This window comes from Geospiza fortis, unplaced genomic scaffold, assembly GCF_000277835.1.
Source record: "Geospiza fortis unplaced genomic scaffold, GeoFor_1.0 scaffold64, whole genome shotgun sequence".
In the NCBI taxonomy this organism is placed as follows: Eukaryota; Metazoa; Chordata; class Aves; order Passeriformes; family Thraupidae; genus Geospiza; species Geospiza fortis.
Genome location: NW_005054461.1, coordinates 1,278,960 through 1,301,435, shown reverse-complemented (window position 1 = coordinate 1,301,435; position 22,476 = coordinate 1,278,960). Strand labels below are relative to the sequence as shown.

The following is a 22,476-nucleotide window of genomic DNA, read 5'->3' as shown; positions in this document are numbered from 1 at the left end:
GTCAACAACTCCCCCCACCAGCAGCGGCAGCCTCCTCAGCCAGCGCTGCAGAGCCCCGGCACCCCCTGGAAGACCAGGAAATACAGCCCGGGCGTGCAGGGGTGAGCAGCCGGGCCCCGGGGGCTGCTGCGGCCCCAGAGGGAAGGGGGGCCTCGGCCGCCTCCTTCCTGCGGCCCCTCCGGGAAGGGGGGAGGTGGGCTGGGGTCACACGAACTCCTCTGGAGCCGGCCGCGGCAGGGAGGCCGATGGCAGCGGATGGCGGGGCGCAAACCCGTGCCCTTTTGTAAATCACCTTGGTCTGTGCCGGCTGCATGGTTCTTGGCCGAAGCAGCGATTCGTGCAGTGCGAGGGAACCCGTAGATGCAAGGGGTTAGGCCTTACTTTGTAGTAGATTGAGAGGTAAAGTTGTCAGGCCATTATCAGAGGTCACCTACAATAATTAAAGCAAGGATGAGTGCAGGATGCTTGTCAGAGCTACCAGGTCTCAATTCAGATTGCAATGGGGAAGTGGAAGGCTTCTGTTCAGAGGGACTCAAAACCTTTGTGTGAATTTTTAAATGCCTCTGCTTAGGCTACAGCAAGATGGTTAGCTTGGGGAGTGTTAGCAGCATCACATGAAAGGGAGGTGCCGAGTTCTGTCTGAGATAGACATGAAAGTCAATGTAGTCTTAGAACATTTCTCTCAAGTGTGTTTTACCTCTGGGATAAATTGAGTCAGCCAATAGCTGTACAGAAATCTTGCCTTTTTGAAGAGAACGTTTTTATGATGCTTACCCTATCTGGTAAGCCATACCTTTCTCGTATAAATGGGTAGTTAGTAAGGCTGAGTATTCAGTTTGATCTCATTGGTGTGGAGAAGGGACTAAAATTGAACAGTGTGTCTGGGATGCTCTATGACATTGCTGTATTTTACTTGTCAAATTTCATTCAATCAAGGGGAAATGTTACTTTCTAAAGGTTATTTTATTTTTGGAAAAAGTGTTAGCTGCATTTGACTGACTGTAGCAGATTTCTGATGTCACTTCAAAAATAGTTTCTTGGAACATCCTAACATCAAGACCCTTGAATGCCTGTGGAATAAAGGCATTGCATATTTGTAGAGGGGAAATAGCTAAAGATAACAGGGTATGAGCTGTGGATTTTTAAGTGAGAGATTTAACTTAAGGACAGTGTCTTCCTTTTCTCTTTCATGTAGTACTGTCAGGTGCTGAGTGTGTTAAAAGTTATGAAGAAGTATTTAAATACATTTTTAAAGTTATATTTTTGCAAACCATAACCTCAAGAGGGGGAGGACAAGACTTGTGACTACTGCTTTTTCATTCTAGACTGACACTAAAAATTCACATTTCTTTCAGGAAGCTAGAGTTTGAATCTTCAAGAGGTGTCTTGCATTAGGAGCTTTGAATCCTATACTGAGAAGTTTGTATGTCTGAAGTTCCAAGAGTATCTTTAAAACAGTGTGAAGTTTTATTTTCTTGGTTTAGTAGAAACCAAGTGGTAGAGCACTGAGTTAACTTTTTAATTTAAGTCATCTCAGTGTAAGTGAGGCAGATCTCCAGGCAGGTGGAGGAAGGAGCAGCCTGAGTTCATTCAGCAGGTCTATGGCAAATGGCAAACCTGTGAATCAAATCCAAGTGTTGAAAGTTCTGTCCTGTAGCTGTTAGGCAGCACCACCTATGCCATTCACATAACTTTATTTTTCATCTTCTGTCCTTATACTTTCTTTCAGCTTTCATGTAATAGTGGATATACAACTCTTCAAGTATGAATTTCTAGAGAATCCATACGCAAGGAAATTGTTTAGCTGAGATTCAGTTGAGCTATTCAGTTCTGTAATGTAGGTAGCTCTTTTGCTGATGTGTTAATAACAAGTTTTTTGTTAAATATCTTTGAAAGTGGAGCTGTGTTTCCTAATCTTCTGTCAAGGATCTCTGTTACCAAAGTGGGACCTGATTCTAAGAGTGGGATACCACTAACTGCAGCATGTGTGATCCTGTAGTTTCAAGCATTCCTTAAAGTAGTGGGGAACTAACTAGTGCTGAAGGAGAGCATGAGTCTTGAAACCATAGACCTAAATATGACAAGCAGCTTCTGCCTTAAAATTTGAGTTCTGTTACCCAAGGTGAATCTTGAACAAGTGCATATTCTTAAACAATTTTCTCTTTAGTGTTAGTATTTTTTTATGAAGTGCTTGCATGATTGAAATAAGAATATTTTCACTGATGGATTTAGGTATCTTCTGCAGTAATTCCTGTTTAGTGGTGAGCTTAACTTTCTCCTGAAGCCTGGCTGGTGTGTTATTTGGCAATTCAAATGAAAATGCACTGAAAAGGCTGGGATGGGGACAGATCCCTGCAGAAGTTTCTTGTGGATCCCTTATGTTCCTTTAGTTGCTTGCTGTTCCCTGGAACTGTCAGCCGGGTCCTGAAGTATCTCTTTGATAACTCATCATCTGTTGACAGAGCATCTTCAGTGTTGCCGTCCTGCTATATGCAACTGTTGAAAAATGTGGTCCTGAAAATCTTCAGCTGCAGTCTGGTTTGGGCATTGATTAGAGGAGGAAGGACTTGATCATAGCTGCTCTTCTGCTTACCCTGTACATGAGTGGTGGAGCTTACTCTGCTGTGAATACTGTTTGTAAAACAGTGCTTTTCTACAACCTGCTGAAATTTCCAAGTGATACGCAGTGGCTCACAGTGTTACTGTATTGTCTTCTGGTGACAGAGTAAGCAGGGTAGTCTCTGTTAGCCCTCTCCCAGGCTGCAGTCCTACTTCTGATGAATTGTGTGCTTTGAAGCAGTCAGTACTGTGCTCTCCTGCTTTCTCATTCAGAGCTGAGGATGGTCCATGGCACTGCAAGTCATTGTTTTATTCACACTCCTCGTGGTCAGTGGCTTTGTGATGGTAGGTGTGGTGATGTTTAGGAATACTGTATAAACGCTGTGTTTTCCTCTGTTTTATATACATAATTAATTTTTTTCCAGTGGCCTTATGCTTTCACCACTTTGATAGCAGCATGACAGTCCTTGTAAAGGAAATTCTTCCCATAAAACACAAGTGTGAAAAGCTACGTTTGATTAGATTTCATCCTATAGCTGTTCTTTTGGATGCCCTAGATTGTCCCATGTCATGCTTTTAACAGAATTTTGGAAGGTAAGGAGTGAGGAGGTTGAAGCCATATTTATTCCAGTGCTTCAACAGAGTGATTAATATAGCAACAGTGTAAATTCCTATGCCTGGGTTTAGTTTAGGACTACAGATGGCAAAATGATTGGTTTCAGATGCAAGGCAGAGAAGTATCCTTTCATATTATGAGGTTAATTCAAGCTGTTGTGACTGATGTTCAGAAGTGCATGTTATTTCTTGGTACTGTAAAGTATCCTCTTGTGTGTAAAACCTACATCTAGCCTCTTAGGGTGTGCATTCTTTGCTCAGCAAATACCTTCTGTTTCTGTAGAGTCAGTATCTTAAATATATCCGAGTAATTTCAGAATCCAGAGAGTTTAGAAGTGCTCAGATAATACTTCAAAAGATGGCATCAAGCTATTCTAAACTTTCTGCTAAAGCTTCTACTACTTTTGTTTGGATGCGCAGCTAATGGAGTGCTTTCTCTGAAGATGCAGCTAATAGCTTGTGAATAGTATAAAATTACATCAGATTTAATTATTTTATTTCTTAATATGAATTTAACAAAGTAAGTAAAAAATTAAAGGGTTTTTAACAATATGAGTCTGTACTGCTTAATACTTTCAACTAAGTGTTCAGTCTAATTGTAGATGTTGAATGAAATTAGTGCTGAAGTACCTGGCGTATCTGCTTGGCACATTACAGTGCTGTGCAGAAACAGCAGAACTGGCTTGTTGAGGATTAGTTTGGGTACCAGAACTGTTATGATGTATTGGAATGGTGCTCTGCCTGGGCTAATTGGTGCTGCACAGTGTCTGATGACTTCCTGCATTCATTTTTCCCCCTGTATAGCTGTTGTCTTTAACTCTCTCTCGATAATGACAAACAAGTTCTGCCGCAGAGTACAAGAGCACCAAGACCTCCACATTTCCTTATGCTGAAGGAGGATTCAGGGTGGCATTCCCTACTGACTACAGCAGGTACTTGGGGAGAGATCTCATAAGCAAGATAAGCTTATGGCAGTGCTTCTACAGAAGACTTGTTTCAGTGTTCACCAGTTTGCAGCTGAATGATACTGTGCACGAAAAGTGATGTCTAGAGATATGGTGATGTGCCTCTATGGTAAGCTTATATTAGATCATCTTTATTTCTTCACCTGTATGCAGTGTTTCTAATTCCAGTCTTACAGGGGTTGTTTAAATTTTTTTATATATTTCAGAACTTTAACTAAGATAAATTTAATTACAGTTTAGTGCAGTGCACTGTTAAAAATCCATTGCATTCAGGGCTGTGCATAGCTGTGGTTGCATGTTTGTCAACCCTTTCTTCTTATTATCCTGCTGTCAGAGCAGTTACAAATTAATGTGGGCATGCCACATTGTCAGCCCCTTCTGCAAATTTTGTTTTCTTGTATTTTGAGCTGAAAGAATGTAGACTTTGGAAATGCTCTGAAGCCTTTAGTGTCTGCAGTGAGATGTCCAGCACTTGTAAGGGCTTTAGGGGCCTCCCAAGGATGGTTATACTTAACTTCTCCCTGCGCTTAACAGTGCTGTCTTGCTCCAACACCTTCTAGTAAAGAATCAGCGCAGTGGGCTATGCTTCACCCACACTGCTGTCCAGTCCTTGGTGTCTGCTGTCTGTGGTGCTAGGTGGACACCTGTAGTGGAAGTGTTGATGCAGGAGGCAGGTTTTGCTGGCATGTTACACTCGGTTCTTGTTTTGCTTGACTATAGGGTCAGGGTAGAAGTAGGCAGTATATGCTGGAGTGTATGCAAGGAGAAGTGTGGAAGTAGTTGCCTGTTAGTCATAGTAAATTTCTAGAGAGAGCATCAGGATGTAGTTAAATAGATTGTTTTCATGCCTGAAGCTTGCTGTGAAGGGAAGTTCCAGGGTAGCTGCTGGATGAATTGTCCCGAACAGAACATCTCTTTTTTTCCTGTAGTCAAGTAAGTTGCCTTGGTAAAGCACAAAATTTCCATGCAAAGTGGGTACCTAATGTAGAGTTAGAGACTGATGCTGTGGGGAGTGGAATGAAAGGAATGTTTAGGCAGCAGTAGGCTCCAGAGTCACCAGAGGTACTAGAGGTCAGAAAGGCTGAGCTACAGTAGTAAAACATGAGAAGGCCTTGCATGACAGGTGCTCACATCTGTGTGTAAAGGAGAATGGGACATGTTTGGAGCAGTTTAATCCTGGCATCAGCTTCATGGTGTTTTTGCCAGTTGTTAGGCTTTGGCAATAGAGACAGCTGGCACTAAGAGCATGAACAGCTGTACTGGGTAAGACCCTTAAGGGCCAATGCCAAATATTGGGAAAGGAATATATTAACATGAGCTTGTGGTGTTATTTTCTGGAAGCATCTCCCAGCTTTAAATTATTAGTGGTTCTTAGACTACCTGGGTTATAGGCAGTGCATTGTTATGTTTATTGTAGATTTTATGTAGGAATGTGTCTTGCCTTGATCTTTTATGATCTGGGATTAGCAGTGACCGGTGGGAAGATGTTCCTCAGTAAAGCTATGCATTATGTAATGATTTTTTTTTCTTTTTTTTTATCCTGAGGCTGTCACTAGTGGCTGCCAGTTGCAGGTCTGTGCATTACAGACCATGAGTGGTTTTTGCAGGGGACTTGAAAAAGGAGGAGGGGAGGAGGTTGAATCACCTGGCGGTTGTTTGTTTTCTAGTCCGTTAAATTATTTCTTGTATTGAAACTGTTTCCTGCCTCTAGATGTTTATCTGTGATGTATGCTTTGCAGTCCCTGCTTTATCTTTGGGACTCATATGAACCATACCTGTGTGTGATAGTGTCACAATATTCCTGCATCTTGGGCTATCTTGTTCTATCTTGTACTCTGTCTCCTTATTGCTAACATGGGACTTGTCTGATGTTTTCGTGCTTGGAGGCTTCACCTGTGATCTTCCTTTAATATGGAAGCTAAGAGTTCCAGTTGCTTGTTTCCTGGTTAAAACATTTCTTTATATGAAGGGTCTTTCCCCTCATCCCTCATTAGCTTAATTTCTTCATAAGCCTGCATAAGGGTGCATGGGATCATTGTCAAATGCCATTTGGAAATCCAAGATATGGATAGATTTTCCTGTGTGGTTCTCTGATTCTTCCAAGTAGCTCTGAATGTTGGTTTTTTTTTTTAAGACACTGCTTCCATTCGTGATAGTTGTATTAGCATCTTGATATAGTCATATTTATTTATTTACTGCATTGATTCTGCTTTAGGCTACTTTAACTATTTTGAATGTTGAAGCTAATCCTTTTAAATCAAAAAAGAAAGATAACTACTTATTGTTCTGGTACCAATGCAGTATCGGGTGAGTATGACTTTTGGTGAATGCTGAATTATCAGGAGTAGGCTGCAAAGTATTTTCTTTTAAAAAGTTTGGGACAAGTTCTTCCTTCATAGTTGTGGATCAGGGAAATCTCTGAGGAATTTTAAAAGTATTAACCACTAACTTCTCTACATATCATGCATTTGGATCACAACTTCTCTGTACTGATGACATTATTCACTTAACAGAAGCAGGTTTTTGGGCTCTTGAACTTGTTTAGCCTTTCTCAGTCATAGCTTTGCATCTCTTTAAGTTGTTCCTCATAATCGTTGTTGATATCCTTAATCTTCCAATCCTCTTTTCCTGCTTTGTACATGACTTCAGGATTTCTGAAGACATCTTCTGATGGAATCCTATGACAAAGTAGTAAAAGCTCTTTTTTCCCCTAAAATCTGATTAGTGATGCACACTAAACCAGTGTGATATCTTTAAAAGATTGAAACACATTGTTCTTTTGATTATGATTTTGAAGAAGCTTCCTCTTTTATATGGCAAACTGCAGCAGTACTTAAATCCAGAAAAGACTTTTCTAGCTTTTTTTTGCCTTGCAGAGGTGCTGACTTTGAATGTGAAGGGTTTGTTGCCAGTAGTACTTTGATTGGCGCATTTTGAGTTAGAGTCTGCTGCTCAGAATTACGTCAAGAGTTGCTTCTCTTTAATGTTTCAGTGGCTAAACTGATGTCATGATTATCTAATCTACATGGGCTAAATTAGTCTCTCATCACTAATATGTTTCTGCTGTTGCAGTCTGACTTGTCTGGGATGTTAATCGCTTGCTATCTTTGAGCATTTGGAAAAGAATGGTATTAAGACAGGAATTTCAGGGTTTAGTGGTTCTATTTATTGGCATAGCAAGCTTGCTGATTCAGTCCCAAGGTTTAATATATGGCATTCTCCTTCACTGGTGCAACAAAATGATTGTGATGTTTTCTTGGTGGTGTAGGGAGGTCCATCAGTCCAAGTCAGGAGTAATGCACTTCAGAAGCTTATGTAGCAGATCTGCATTTCCATGTATTGAATTGGAGGTGTACATCTGCTTATTTTTAATTTTTTTTTATGATGCAGCTTTTTCAGAGCCCATCCAGCCATTAATAAGGTAATTGGTTGAGGTTTTTTGGATTGATATAGTTTGCAAAAATATTTTAGTTTCTGATTTTCTTCAAAATGCAGACAAATCGTTACTTAAGTCTGGACATTTGCAGTATAAATCAATCCAACAAACTTAGTTTCTTGGGTGCATCAATTGTCAAGGTGTTTTTAAGAGGTAAAATCAAATTGACAAGAAACTTGGTCTGAAGTTAGGATGGGCTCTGACTTGCATGACTCTGGGGCAAAGAGAAAGCTTAGAGAGGAAATAAGAACAATATGATCTTTTGTGGAAAATGTACAGTGTATTTGTTCTGTGGTTACTTTTTTCTTCCTATCTCTTCTTTGTAGCTAACTTGTAAAGCAAGCTCAGTTCTTATTTGAGTTTGGTATTTACCTGTCTGTAAAACATTTCAGAGCTCAGATTCATAAGTACTATATAGTTGGGATTTTTTTTTATTCTGCCGGTCATTGTAGTTTGCTGCCTTCCATACAATTACAGTGACAAAGGTAATTGAATAATGTAGTAGTGTGCGACTGATTTGGTGCAGCAGTACAGTCTGTGAATGTAGCACTGTGTTTTCATAGTTTCTCTCATCTGTAAGTTTAGAACATTGCACAGAGTAGTAGTAGTAGTAGTGCTGCCTGAGCCTTACTGGTGTTGAGGAGGACTAGGTTACAAAGGTAAAGGCATCTGATGGGTGTTGTGTGTGGGAATGGGAAGAATTGTAGTTCGTCTCTTCTTGTTCATAGCTGTATTTTAGCCCCTTTTGCAGATGTCTTAATCTTAGATCATACTGGAAGAAGTCTGTCTCAGAATGCATCCTTGCTTTCACACTCTATGTGTGTGTATATATATATAAAATCTTGATATGTATCTCCTCCTTTATTTCACGGAACCGTGTTCTGTAGTTTTAGACTGTAAGACTGATTGACTGATTTCAACTATTGAATGCATTTGATTGTTGTAGTGTGAGATTTCCTCTGCATTTCCATGATAATGCAATTGTGCTTTGCCCTAGTCATAGGTGAAGGTACAATTCAACAGATTTCCAAAATATGTGCAGTGACTGACATGAATTTCATCATTTAGTCTTGAGACAGTGAAGTCACACATGTTTTGGGATTCCTGCTTCCTTGAAGGAATGTATTCTATGACTTGTAACCTTTATTCTAACAGAGATTCTTTTGAGATGCTGTGTATACCTCCCCATTTCCTTACCTCCATTTTCTGCACATCCGTAGTATTAGATCCCCATGCTTTAACTGTGGCATCTGTTATTTCCTTTAATAAGGATACTTGGATGATGTGTTAGCGTTCAGCTAGAAAAATACTCAGTTTTTAAAAAGTGTTAATTGTTCCACATAAAAGATGCAATTATGTTTGTACTGTTCCTTTAGAATAAATTAATGTGCTTAGTAGTGTAATCATGTTGAAAAGGAACCAGATGCTTACTTGAGGGAGCAAAGTCTCTGTAGGTTTTAATTTACCTTCTAGTTTGTTTATGATGTTTGAGAATTTTGTTTCACTGCATTGAAGTTAGTCCTTGAAGTAATAAGTCAATCTTATGTATAATATGTTTGCAAGTAAATGAGTAAAATGGAGGATCTCCTTTCTTAGAAACCTGCTTTTGAGGAAAAACATTGCAAAAGTCTGAGAATGTCACCTCAGTGTTATTTTAACCTAGAGGCTAGAAGAGTGGCTGCCTTTCCTTAAACAGTAGAAGGGATAATTTTTTGATAAACAGAAGATGTTAATTTTGTTGCAGTAGTTCAGCCTGTAAGCAGCAGATGCTTGCTGTGCTTAGCAGTAATAACATCAGTGAATGGTAGGTTCCTCCGGGCTGTTAAAATTAGCAACCTGAATAATCTAGCAAGTACAAGTAGCCCCTCTTTTTCATTCCTGTGTTCTAATCTTTCCCATCTTATATTAAGTAACAGTACAGTTATAGCTTACCAACAAGTTTCTTTCCCAGTATTTCTATAAATACAGTAAAACTGTCTTGTGAAAAAGTTGATTAAAAGGCCTGCATTTGCTAGTGAGGTAATACAGTGGGCATCTTAAAATGTTACCGGAGATTGCTAGGTGCTGTGATGCTGTTGGGAATCCAAACTCTTTAAGAAGCCCAAAGCAAATTGAGAAGACTGACTTCTCTATATGTTAAGGGAAGTTCTATGAAAAAAAGAGGAGCTAGGATGTTACTTTTATCTGCATGTACATTATGTGCTGCAGATGGAAATTGTGTTCCTAATGGTTAAAATAATGTTACAGCCCTGACTTAAAAAGTGCTTATGAAAATCATAGAGAGTACATGGACAAAATACTTAAGTAAAAACTATCCCTGTATTGGCTGGTGGACTGTTCCATGGTTATCTGGTTTTTTCAGACACTGCATTATTCTTTCAGCTAGCGAGAAGTTATACTGGGATTAGTCCTGAACAGCATACAGGATCTTGTTTTATATACATGAGAGTTGGGGTTTTTTTTGTGACAGTGTTCCAATAACTTTATCTGAGCTAAGACATTTACAAAATGCAAACTCCTGTAACATTAAGTTTTAAAAAAGCATCTCTGTTTTGAGAAGCTTTTTCAGATGTAAACCAGAAGGTAGAATGCTACGGTGGTTGTACTGCCTAATGCTGACTGTGAGTTCATTCATTGATTCTTATCCAGAAGGACATAGACCAAAGAGATGATCTTTAAGAAACTATTGTATTAAGGAAAACTGGAAAGAGCAAGCAAAATAGAAATCTTTTAAGTCAGAGGGTTAAGAGAACTGGTGTTTGGCAAATGCATTAAGACCTGAAAATCTTGCACATCAAAAGCAAGAAACTTGCCAAAGTCAGTAGGGCTCAGAGAGAGACATGAAAGGGCACCAGGGGGAACACAGACCATGTAGTAAGAACTAAGTGAACTAATTGCTTTCTGTCAGAGAAGGACTTCAGAGACTTAAGACAGCTTTGACTCCAGGCAACTGCAATTTTAAATTTCAGTAAGAGTTTAAATCCAGTCAGCAGATAAATACCGGTTATACACCCATGTCTTGTGGTATGTGCCAAAGAATTTCAGGGAAATTAGCTGTGAGGATGGCTTGAACTCTAAATGAGCTTTGATATCTAGACCTCTGCTGTTGTCCTGTGCAGATTGAAGCATTAAACCAAGTACTGCCTTGCCAGTGTGAAGTAGGAAATACGAACCTGACTTCATATTAAAGAGCAGATGAGGGAAGGACATGTAGACTATAGTGATGAATGATACTCTTCTGAGTCTTTCATAACATGGTTAACAATTGTGACTGTGTTAATCATAGAAAGAGAGGCTCAGTGTGGCATCAAAGTGAGAGTACTTGTGTGTTGGTGTTTTCCTGAGCTCACTGATGCGCTGGGGCTGCTTTTGGAAGGCTGTGCTGTGTGTGGTAGAGGTTGTGATGGGGACAGTTCCCCTTTTACTCTTTTCCCTAATACAGGATGGCTACTGTAAATGCATTTTTTCCCCAGAAATGTCTAGATCTCCTGGAGTGGTTGGATGGGGCTGATACCATAAAAACCTAGAACTTCTTGGATGACCAAACGTAAAGAAAGGGTCTAGTACATGTTTTGATTAAGGTAGTTGTGTCTCACAGGTCTCATTTTCTTGAAAGATTCATTGTTAATCCATATTCCTGTGTTCTGTTTGATAACATAACTTCTGGATTTTTTTTCAGAAGAATGTTTGAGATTCTTTTTCAAGATTTTGTAAAAAGCAAAAATTTACAGGTCTGCTAGGTTAGCTCTTAGAAATAACCAAAGGAAAGAATAAATTATTTACTTTATAATGAGGGAAAGTTACAAATAGAAGTAGTCAAGACTGTTGCTCAATATGTTCATAAATACCTGGAGGGAAGAAACGAGTGAGAAAAGGATAGAAAGGATAATAGAAAGCTAGAGCTGACTGCAGACAGACACCGTGGGAGTTCATTGTTCATTAGATTATAAAATTGCTGGTAAAATTAAATTCTGGTAAATATAGAATCATGACTGAAGAAAAATAATTCAGGCTGAATGCACACAGTGAGTGGGCTCTACGTTGGTAGTTTTGTTCAGAAAACACTTTGAAGCTCCTTCATTATGGTTTCTTTTAAAGAGCAGCTATGTGTTCAGGTACCCTCAAGCAGCAATATTCCCAAGTGTAGTGACAATAAAATGAAAACAGGTGTGTGTTCTGGACTGAATGGCAGAATGACGTGTTGACTCTGTGTGTATTTCTGCCCACCTGTCAGAAAACGTGGTGCAAATGGAAAACAAGCCAAATAAAGTTAGCAGTGATCAAACTTGGACATCCTCTTGTCAAGGGAAACAAAAACTTGTGAGGATTAGTAGCTTTGAAAACTACTGGTGGATAGAGATACATGGATTGAGAGCCTGAGAAGTCTTGTGTTTTGAGGTGAACTGCCTGTAACAACTTTTTTTTTTTGCCCTAGGAAAAAACATCAGATAAAATCATTACCAGGCAGCAGTTTGAAATAAAGCACTCTTTATTCTGATGCATACTTAAATTCTCATTGAATGCCACAAATAACAAAGCAGAAATGGACTAAAAGACCTGGAAAAATCTATGGAATGAAGTTCTTTGAGCTAATAGATATCAGGTTGGGATTCACGCTGAACATATGCCAGATGAAATTACTGGAGATTTGGAAGGATGGCTGCTCCTTTGCTTTTCTTGCCTTTTCTTGCTTTCACCCTGTATCTGCCTACTGCAGATTATTATAGGCAGAAGAATAGGAAGTCTTTGGGCTGTCCCCATTGCTGTTAGGTATATTCAAGTATTTTATTCATTGGTCTTTTTGTCTTGGAAAGGTAGGAAAAAAGCGTACTTTCTATAAACAAAATAAGAGCATGTTAGTTTATTTTCTATCTTGCTCTAAAATTTTGGAATCAAGTCGATTCATCAGCAAGTTGAAATGTTAGTTAAATCTGCTGTGTAGTTAAATGTTCAGTTGTGGATCCAAGCTCAGTTTAAGAAAAGAGAAAGGGCAAACAGTAATTCAAAATATTTATGCTTTTTGGAAGTATCTTTGAGCTTTGCTGTGAAAATCTCCTTGTGTATAGGAAGGAATACTGATGCTTAAAAATTAGGCATGTGGTCTCTTGGAAGTTACCTGCTAGCAGGGGAGTTACTGAGTAAAATGAAGTGCAAAAGTCTCAGATGAAGAGTTGAGTTCTACTAGAGAGGTATTAAATTTTGCTTTCAGAAGGCTAAGTATATAAACTATAGATTGACTTTTGGGTTTAGGACAGCATTTGGATTTCACTACAATGTTGACTAGATACATTTTGTGAGTTAGACAGAAATCTTAGAAATATGTCAACATCAAAAAAGATGTTTTGGAAAAATGTCACAGTGGTAGTTATTTGCATTTTTGTTTGGCATGGCTTGATGCTTTTCCATTGAAGGCAAACATGACATTCACCTGAATACTCAAATTTGTCAGCAAGAGTTCTATGGTGCTGGTAGATGTGAAACAAAAAGGCTTAATAGGTGTATAAGGTTCCAGTGTCAGGTCTCCTCATGTAACATTGGTATAAAAATACTTTACACTTGAGAATATATTTAACATTTCTCACTTTGAGTTCAGTTGGAAAATCGCTTTCTATATGAATGAATGTCTAATGAAGAGCCTGAGTGTCAAAGTGTATGTTTTTACATCAAGAAATACTCAAATGTCCTTTTTATTGTCCTCTGCAAAATCTCACCATTGTCAGTGGCCTGTTTGCAGTCTGTATAAACTGCAGCATACTCAGAAGTAAGAACTGCTGGAAGAATAAACCTGCTTGAAGACTTTGGTTGATCTTGTGCTGCTTCACATTTGCATCATTTTGTAGTTTTTAAGGCTCAGCTTTGTTTTCTAAAGAAAAGAATCATTAAGAATCAGGAATTGAGTTTGGCCTTCACTGCTGAGCCAGAAAGAAATTTAGTAAATGTCTACGAGAGTTAGTGTTCTGAGCTCTTAGGTTAAAGGATTATATTAAATAAAACTTATGGCCTCTTGTAAAATATATGGTAAGAGTTAAATAGTTCAATTGTCACTAACTGATTCTACTTTCTCCATTAGACTACATGAAGAAATCATTGACTTCTATGACTTCATGTCCCCTCGTCCTGAAGAAGCAGCTATGAGAAGAGAAGTGGTAAAAAGGATAGAAACAGTCATCAAAGATCTGTGGCCTACTGCTGATGTGAGTGCAGCTTCAGTTGTGATTTGCTTCTCTAGTAAATTGTAGAGCTTGGTTCACTTAACCTTGCTGTTATCTTTCTTTCTTTTAGGAATGAACAGGTAACTCTTCAGGTTTAAGGCAATTGACTTAATATCACAGTTCTTGCAATATTTGGAAATTTATTTTAAATTTATTTTAAAAAGTGGGGAAATTTCAAACCTAGATTTTGGGTTAATGAATTCTACTGAACGTTTTTTCATTTTGAGACCTGGGAATGTGGTGCTTTTAGTAGGGCCTTTCTTAAAAAAAAAGCTTATTAAATTGATTGTCTCTGTATAATTTAATTTTGAATGATAAAGTGAGACTGACTACCTGTGTAGCCATTTCTGCAAGGACTCCTGAATGTGTGGATATTTTAAAATCAAAATATTTTATGAAAGAGCAATTAAATGCAGATTTTTTTTGTACTCTTCATGAATTTGACATTCAAGGAATTGCTTTAGCCCCACTGTAGTGGGAAAATTAAACTCCTTGAGATACATTGCCATCTAAACTGGTATAATTTCAAACACTTTGTTACCCAGTGGATAAGTCTACATATTCAAAAAGAATGTGTTCTAAATTGTATTTCTAGCATCACGTTTGTGATTACCAGATTGTAGCATTGTCATTAGAACCAGAAAAATGTTTCAGACCATGGTGATTTCATAGCCTTCCATGGCAGACAGTGAGGGCTCAGGCTACAGCACTGAGCTAAAAATACTGTAAAGCTGGTCTGCTTCATCCTCACCCATGTTTTTCCTTCATAGTGAGATTTTTGTACCTTGTGGAAATTGATATAAACACTGAAAAGGGCCTTTGTTGCCTGGCAAAAAACTAAGTGAGCTTGTGTATTGGACTCTTCTGTATCAGAGAGGGAAGGACATCTCAATTCTTTTGATGGGAAGCTCACTGAAAGGATTTGGTGGTCTGCGGATGTATCTTCATTGTGCCTGCTTTTCCACACACAGACAACTGCTGCTACTTCATAGTTGTTCTTGACAGTAAAATCTGTAGTATTCTATTTATCTGAATGATATGTTTAGATGTACTTGCTGGTTTTTAAACATAAATATTTGGAAAAAAATTCCCTTAAACAGTTTCAGTAAAGCTGTCCTCTAAGGAAAGGAGGGAGCAGGAGGGAAGGGAACGAATAAAAGCTTGTATGTCTGTCAAACTGGAAATAAGTAATGAAAAGAACTTGCTTAAATTTATTCTCTGCTAGCTGGATTGGTAGTTATTTCATGATAAAGAAGCCAAATTTCCTCTAAAGTGGCATCTCTAAGAAAAAGTGTGCTTGTACAGAGAGTATATAGTAAAGTAACTTTTTTACTGGCTATATCCGTAACAACTGGAGAAAAGTGTGAAGTAAAAGGAAGTGAGCATTCATAATTGCAAGATGTTTTCCTGCTGTGTTCTTTTCAGGTCCAGATATTTGGCAGCTTTAGTACAGGGCTTTATCTTCCAACTAGGTAAGTAATAGTTTACTCTTCTTTTAGAGAAATGGTAAATTTCAAAGAGGAGTTTAGAATGGAATATGGAATGTATCAAACTTTCAGTAAAACTTTTGTATTTCATATGACAAAGGGAAGAGCTTTTGAACTTCAAGATTTGGGATAAGTATTTGATGTATTATCTTACTGCTCTTCTCTGCTTGTTGACCCTTCAGTGAATTACCTTTTCTTCCTTGTGTCTGGGGTTAGTCTTTGGCTTTTTTTTTAAACAGACAGTGAAACTGAATGTTTGGCATTTCCCTTGTAAAGATTGTTTTGTTAAATAAGGTAAATTGCTAAGAATGTGTCACTTATCACAGAATTACTGTGTAAAGTCAAAAGAACAATCACAGTGCTGTATTCCCATCTTTTTGGAGAGCAAAATACCTTACTTAGTTTGGTATTTTGTATCACTTAATGGTTCAATTGGATGTGGAAACCTGTGTAGCTCTGCCTTGAAGATGAAGCTGTCTTTATATGAATGAAATTTTCAGAAGGAAAGCCCTGGAAATTTTGTTTTGAATACCAATCACTGATAAAATTCTTTGGATTATTAAAATGCCCGTCAACATGAGTAGATAGATGATGGGTGGAATTGGACTGTTTAAGTCAGAGGGGAGGGAGCATGAAAGGTAAAAGGGAAAGGAACTCAGAGAAAAACTCATTAGAGTAATGGGAGAAAGAAACTAGAATACTGCTTTGGGTCCTAAAATACCATGGACTGTCTTGCTTAATGCTCCTAGAAGAAGCTTATTGGTAACCTATATTGCAAATTGCAAAATGATCGCCATGTGTGGTCATTTGGTACTTGTAATCATCATGGTACTTGTAATACGTAGAATACCAATCTTACCATATCTTTTTGGCAGTGTATTGTGCTTTAGATTTACTGGATTTCATGCTGTGTTCTTTTTGTCTAGCGATATTGATCTAGTTGTTTTTGGGAAATGGGAGCGACCCCCTTTACAGCTGTTGGAGCAAGCACTGAGAAAACACAATGTGGCTGAGCCATATTCCATTAAAGTACTTGACAAAGCTACGGTAAGTAATAGCTGTGGAATACTGAACTGAAAAACTTTCAGTCCCCTTCAGATGTTGCTGATAAAAGTATTCTTAATTCCTGAAGCAAATTATATTGTCTTAAACTCTCTGCAAGATTTCAGTAGAATCTGTATGTGCTTAGCAATAGCATGGAGTCTTTTACATGGATGTCAGTAATTCTCTGTACTGTGTTTGCTGAAGGCCATACTTTATCCTGATGTTGTCAATAAAGATCTGAAAGTTAGTATTTGCAAAATATCCAGTAAAATAAGTTAACTATTTGCATAATGTTTTTCTACTGACCTTTGAGAGGGGAATTTGTTAAGCCAAATAACTAGAACTCGTAACTAGAGCTTAAAACCGTGTTGAACCTTTGAGAGGGGAATTTGTTAAGCCAGATAACTAGAGCTCGTAACTAGAGCTGTCTAGCTTTCAACACAGTTTTAAGGTTGTCTTGTTTCTGATGGCACAGTGAAGTGTTCCAAACCTAACATTGGATTTTCCTGTCCAAAATATATTTGAGGGCTTTATGTAATTTGTGAGACTGATGTGTGTTATCTCTTGCATCTTTCTTGTAAGCCTGAATCATGTTGAATAAGTTAAAAACTTAATGCATGAGAATTTTATGTTATTGAGCAAGTGACGTTTTCTTCAGGGGACTAAGGTGAGTATTCCAAACTTCTGTTAGCAAGCTTCTGCTTTGTGGTCTCTAAAACAGTCTTCCTCTTTTAGGTTCATAATATTCCTGTGGCTTTCATTAGAGTAGCAGTACATAACAGTAGCTTTGGTAGTCTTTGGTTTACCTGAAAGCTAATGGGATTTTCAAAATCTGTATTACTAGTTAATGATGGACAACAGCACTAGGCTAGGCTTACAATTGTACTATTCCTTCTTATTTTTTTCTTCTGATATTGGTGTAAAATGATGCTATAGTTCTGCTCTTTTTTCGTTTCAATTTCAGATTAAACATATGAGGAGTTCAATTTAAAATAAATGTTATCAGCTGAAGTTTAGGTTATGATTGTAAGATGATTTTGTAGGGCACTGCTTTCCAGGTGGTGGTGTGAAGCTAAACTACATGTTCAGTCACTTTATATTAATTTATTCCTGCCATATTACTACGATGGCTTTGCTTTATTTCTTCTGGCTTTCATTTGACTCTGCATTGAGCCAGTTCATCTTGATAAACCAACAGGCATTACTTTCTGCTAGGCTGGTTTCCTGTCAGTTCAATAAGTGAATGGGGCAATACTGAGTCAGAGGAATGCAGTTCCCACAGGTTATGAGATTACAAGATCTCCTATTAATTGGAATGAGTCATTAAGTAAATTAAGTTGTCATATGAAACACTGCTATTGCAGCTATGAAGGCATATAGCTAATGGCTGTGGTAGAGTACCAGAGTGATGGTAGGTTAAGGGGGTTGTACATTAATCACCTCCCTAGAAAGCATTCAATGTCAGACAGGTCAGGATTGTTACCTCCTCTCAGACAGACTTGATAGTTGCAATCATTTAGACTGCTAGTATCCACGTGTCTTGAGTACACTAAGGAACAGCACCAGTGTTGTATTCCTGGGGATTCACATTCTTGTCTTAATCTTTTCAGGTACCAATAATAAAACTCACTGACCAGGAGACAGAAGTGAAAGTTGACATCAGTTTTAATGTAGAAACTGGTGTGAAGGCAGCTCGATTTATCAAGGAATACATGAAGGTATCAGCCATGTATTGAATGTTATGCTACTTACCAAGGATGTACTAGATGCTTAGCTAACCTTTTTTGATATGGCTGGACAATTTATTGCTGAAGACTATTTTCATTAATACTAATTAAACATGGATATTTTAATTTATTATCTGTTGATGTCCATTCAGTGTTCACTTTGAGTGCTAGATGTTTGAATGAATAAACTTGTATGTACACTGTGAAAGAACTTCTGTGGTCATGTCTGGATGTACAGAGAGGCACTAAACTTTGCTTCTGAAGCAAGTCTCTTTTCAAGTTTTGCTTTCCTTGAATTTAAGTGGTGGTGCCTTATGAATACTGTCCTGCTAAACTGTCAAAAAACAATTCTTGTGTGGCTACACACTTAAAAGTTTCCTTTTATACTCTGTAGTAAAAGTACTATTTAGAGTGAAAGTTTTGGCTGTAGTAAGTGACGTTGGCATTCAAAGAAGGATATAAAAATCTTATTGTTTAGGTGGGAAATAAATTGGATACGCAAGATCTTTGATCAAATAAGAGTTGAAGTCTATTCATCTGTTTCTAGAATAAAAAAAAGCAGGTTTCAGTTCTTCCTGTGGAAACACTGTATAGCACACCACTGGAAATATTTTTGTATTAGATGAATCTTTGTTTGCTGAGATTGTGTACTACTTTGTTGGTTTCGGAATGTTGACATTGTCATTGATAAAACTTGTTTTGCTTTGCAGAAATATTCTTTGCTACCTTACTTGATTTTAGTATTAAAACAGTTCCTCCTTCAGAGGGATTTGAATGAAGTTTTTACTGGTGGAATTAGCTCTTACAGCCTAATTTTAATGGCAATTAGTTTCCTGCAGGTAAGTCTGTTCCTTATTTGTTTCTATGTTCTTCAAAATATTTTGGGTTCTGTACTTGTGCCCTTCTAGTGTACTATTTCTTCAGATGCCCCTTGCAAAGCACAGCATTACTGTTATGCTCTGAGTGTTTGACTCTTGAAAGATCCTGTGGACTACCTCTCAAACATCCAGGATCTATCCTGTGTAAGCTGGAACAGCAGCTGGAGCCTTGTGAAAGGCATAGAGGCTGTGCATTGCTCTCTACAGCACGGCCTCTACCTGAATCATCTTAATGGTGCTTCATAAATCTGCAGCGTGTGTTTTTGTCTTTTGCTTCCCAGACTACTGGTACTGAATGTGCAGAGTAGCGATTTCAGTGTTTATTAGAATGATGAAATTCAACAGTCAAGTTCTTTTTCTTTTCTTATATGTTGGTTAGGTTTTGATATGCTTAAGACAGGCAGATGCTGTACTTGAATGATGAAATAGTCACAAGTTACAATGTTAGAAACAAGTTACAACTTCTCTTAAGACATTTTTGTGACAGTGGGCCTCATACAGGTATGATGAGGTATGGGGTTAGCATCTCTCAGCAGCTGTGGTAATTGAAAACTTACATATTCTGCTGCTGGTGGTGTTGACTGAAATATTGCTATAGATTTTGTGTACCAAATATAATAAGTAGAGACAGAGACACAAACTGTATTTCAATTGGGGAAACTAGATTGCCCCCCACTTTCTGAAAGCATTGAGGGATGGATTTGCTGTGGAAAATCGGGTACTACTTTGTTACTAACTGGGCTATAATTTAGTATGCAGTACTTATTTCTTGTTTGAGACTTAGGGAAAAGAATTCCCTAATCCTCAAAAAGCTACATGAGGAAAGATGAAAGAATTTGGCTTTCAGATACTGCTGAAGTGCTGCCCCCTCTAGGTTGTGTGAGAGTGGTTTAAGTACATGAAGAGTGAATTATTCAGTCGAGACTTATGTGAAGAAATACTCAGCTGTTAAATGAGACCTTTTTGTTGCCCTGTGCGATGGTCTGAAAACTAGTAGTTTTTAATATGCAAAAACTGGTTTGTGTTACAGCTACATCCAAGAATTGATGCCAGAAGAGCTGATGAAAACCTTGGAATGCTTCTAATAGAATTTTTTGAACTCTATGGAAGGAATTTTAACTACTTGAAAACTGGTATTAGAATAAAAAATGGAGGTGCCTATATTGCCAAAGAAGAAATCATGAAAGTCATGACTAATGGATACAGACCATCCATGCTATGTATTGAAGATCCTCTTCTGCCTGGTAAGACTGTACACTTCTTGCAGTATTCCAGAGCTCTGGCTCAGCTTGTGCTCTCAGCTTGCATTAGTCCGTCAGATGAGTTAAGAAGCTGCACTGGGAGGAGGCTGTTGCTGCTATAGAGGTACAGTCAGGTAGGAGGGCTGAGGGATATGGGCCTGAGGTCTCACAAGATTCTTAGCCTGAGTAAATTGGATTACATGCAAACAGTGCAGTTGCATAATGCTTTGGAGATCCAGAACTGTGTTGAGGACATAAGGAAATTCTCTGACAGCACTGAGAGGTAGTGAAAGAAAGGATTCCAGGAAATCCTGGAAGGGGGGTTGTTAGCAGAACAGTTCTCCATTATTTGCTGTGAGAATGAGGTTGGAAGGTGTAGCTTTTACTGCCACAGTCTGTGGTGCCATACTTCAGATAAGTCACACCATATGGGAAAGAAATGCCCCAGGTGCAGAACCTGTCCTGCAGGGTGGTACCACAGGGGCTGCACAGGAACAGGGGTGGGTATCGGTAAAAAACAGCTGCAGTGGTGGTGGTGGTGTGGAGAGCACTTTGCATAACTGGCTTCTGTGCTGCACAGGGATCTTTAGGGAATGGCATTTAGAGTTTTTGAGTTGCATGTTCTTTGATAGTACTTAACATAAAATTATTTTTTTTTCTTTTAGATTTGGTTTTAATTCAGTAACCCTCTAAATAATTGAGTTTAATTTTGGCTAAGTGCCTCAGGAAAATTTCCAGCTTTATAGTACTCAGTTTGTATTCTATTTAGACCATCACAAGTAGCTGAAATTCCAAACCAGCTTTTTAACAAAGTCAGTTTTCAGTTAATTTGGACTTCAGCACAAGTATTTCTAGAATGTAATTGGCAGTCCAAGTCCATACTGTCACATTTTGTGTGTAGACGTTTTACAGCACTTTTACAGCACTTCTAAAGCAAATACCATGGATCAGGAGCTGAGAGCTGGTACCTTTCTAAATACTCAATATGCTGAATGTTCATACTTTCCTAGAACAGGTTGCAGGCTGTGATACTCATTTGTCTAACCATGTCTCTGATATGTTTGTAACTCTGTGTCCATCATGACTCTTGCACTTGGCCAGGCATAGGTTAGGGTGTGATTGTGCAGAACCGTCATTGTCATTGAGATTTCCCTTAGGAGCTGTGTACCTGCTTGCCTGAAGACCCATTTGAATAGCAGCATGAGCCACAATTGTTTAGAGTCAAAAATCCTTACTGCCCTCCAGTTTTGTTCCTTTCTATCTGCTGGGGACTGAAGGAGAACAAATTGTGTGTGCTATACAATGTTTTAATCACTGCCAATAGTACTCTGGAGAAGAAAAAGAAAGTTTACTAGGGGCTCTGAACTGTTCCTCCTAGCATTAATCTTGCAGAAGTGAAGAGCTGTAGTTTAGAAGAAAGAATAGCTGTATGCTGTCAAAGAATTGATAAGAATGAAATTAAATTAAATAAAGCGTTTGTATAGTGTGAGATAATGTAGTTCTTATAGGGGATAGTGTTTTGGCAATGGAAATGAAAACTGACAATATTTTTAAGTTATCTGACCGCTGTGTCTCATAGGGATATTCTTTAGCAGCTACCACAGACCTTCAGAACTTGCCAGATGAAGCTAGAAGAAAATTACATAGCACATATAAGATCGCTCTGTGAATCAGATCTGATGAGTACAGCCTCCTTAGATTCAGACTTAATCACATATTCCTACAGTATCTAAAATTGCCTGTCAATTGTATGTTAGTAACATCTAGAATTCTGTTAATTAGTTTAGTTCTGTTATTCATTCTGTCCCAGCACAAAAATCTTTCCCAAGGGTTCAGGTCCTTGCCCAGTTCATAAGTCATCTCTGATGAGTTTGTTGTTCAGATCCACTCAATGTCTGACTCTGAGGGTTGGTGGCAGTACTTTGAAGGAGATGGGAATAAGTTATTTTCATAAAGAGTGGACACAGATGTCACAACTTAAATTAGCGCAAGCTGCTGGTGAGTTTTACCCCTGCAAAATTGTTTTTGCACTGTATCCACAGGTTTTTAACTTTGTTTTTCAATCCTTTTTTTTTTTTTTTTTGCCTGATCACAGCTGTCTATAAGGTTCCTGTTAAGCCTCGGAAGAATACTTGAAAAGATGCCTTCTTAATCCCAAAATGAGACAAAAAGTACAGGGATAAAAAAACCTCTCCCTTTCAATTTCTCAAAGATTATCAAAGTAGTGTAAAAGTCGCTCCTGCGAGTGTATGCAGTAGTTCAGCAATGGGATAGGTATAACTCAAAAGAATAGCTTTAAAGTGGTCTTGCAG

At 38.3% G+C, this 22,476-nt stretch overlaps 1 protein-coding gene across 3 annotated transcripts in view; it reads left to right on the top strand.

Annotated features, from left to right (window-relative positions):
* Positions 1 to 6: 6 nt before the first annotated feature.
* TENT4A (terminal nucleotidyltransferase 4A) overlaps positions 7 to 22,476 on the top strand; it is a 57,564-nt gene continuing 35,094 nt past the window's right edge. For all 3 annotated transcript variants that reach the window (XM_005427927.2, XM_031062765.1, XM_014309873.2), the window contains exons 1-7: positions 7 to 101; positions 13,646 to 13,769; positions 15,213 to 15,259; positions 16,201 to 16,321; positions 17,929 to 18,036; positions 18,756 to 18,884; positions 19,954 to 20,167. In XM_005427927.2, coding sequence (XP_005427984.1) covers positions 13,680 to 13,769; positions 15,213 to 15,259; positions 16,201 to 16,321; positions 17,929 to 18,036; positions 18,756 to 18,884; positions 19,954 to 20,167 — 709 coding nt within the window. In that variant the 5' untranslated portion in view covers positions 7 to 101; positions 13,646 to 13,679. The remainder of the gene's footprint in view (positions 102 to 13,645; positions 13,770 to 15,212; positions 15,260 to 16,200; positions 16,322 to 17,928; positions 18,037 to 18,755; positions 18,885 to 19,953; positions 20,168 to 22,476) is intronic.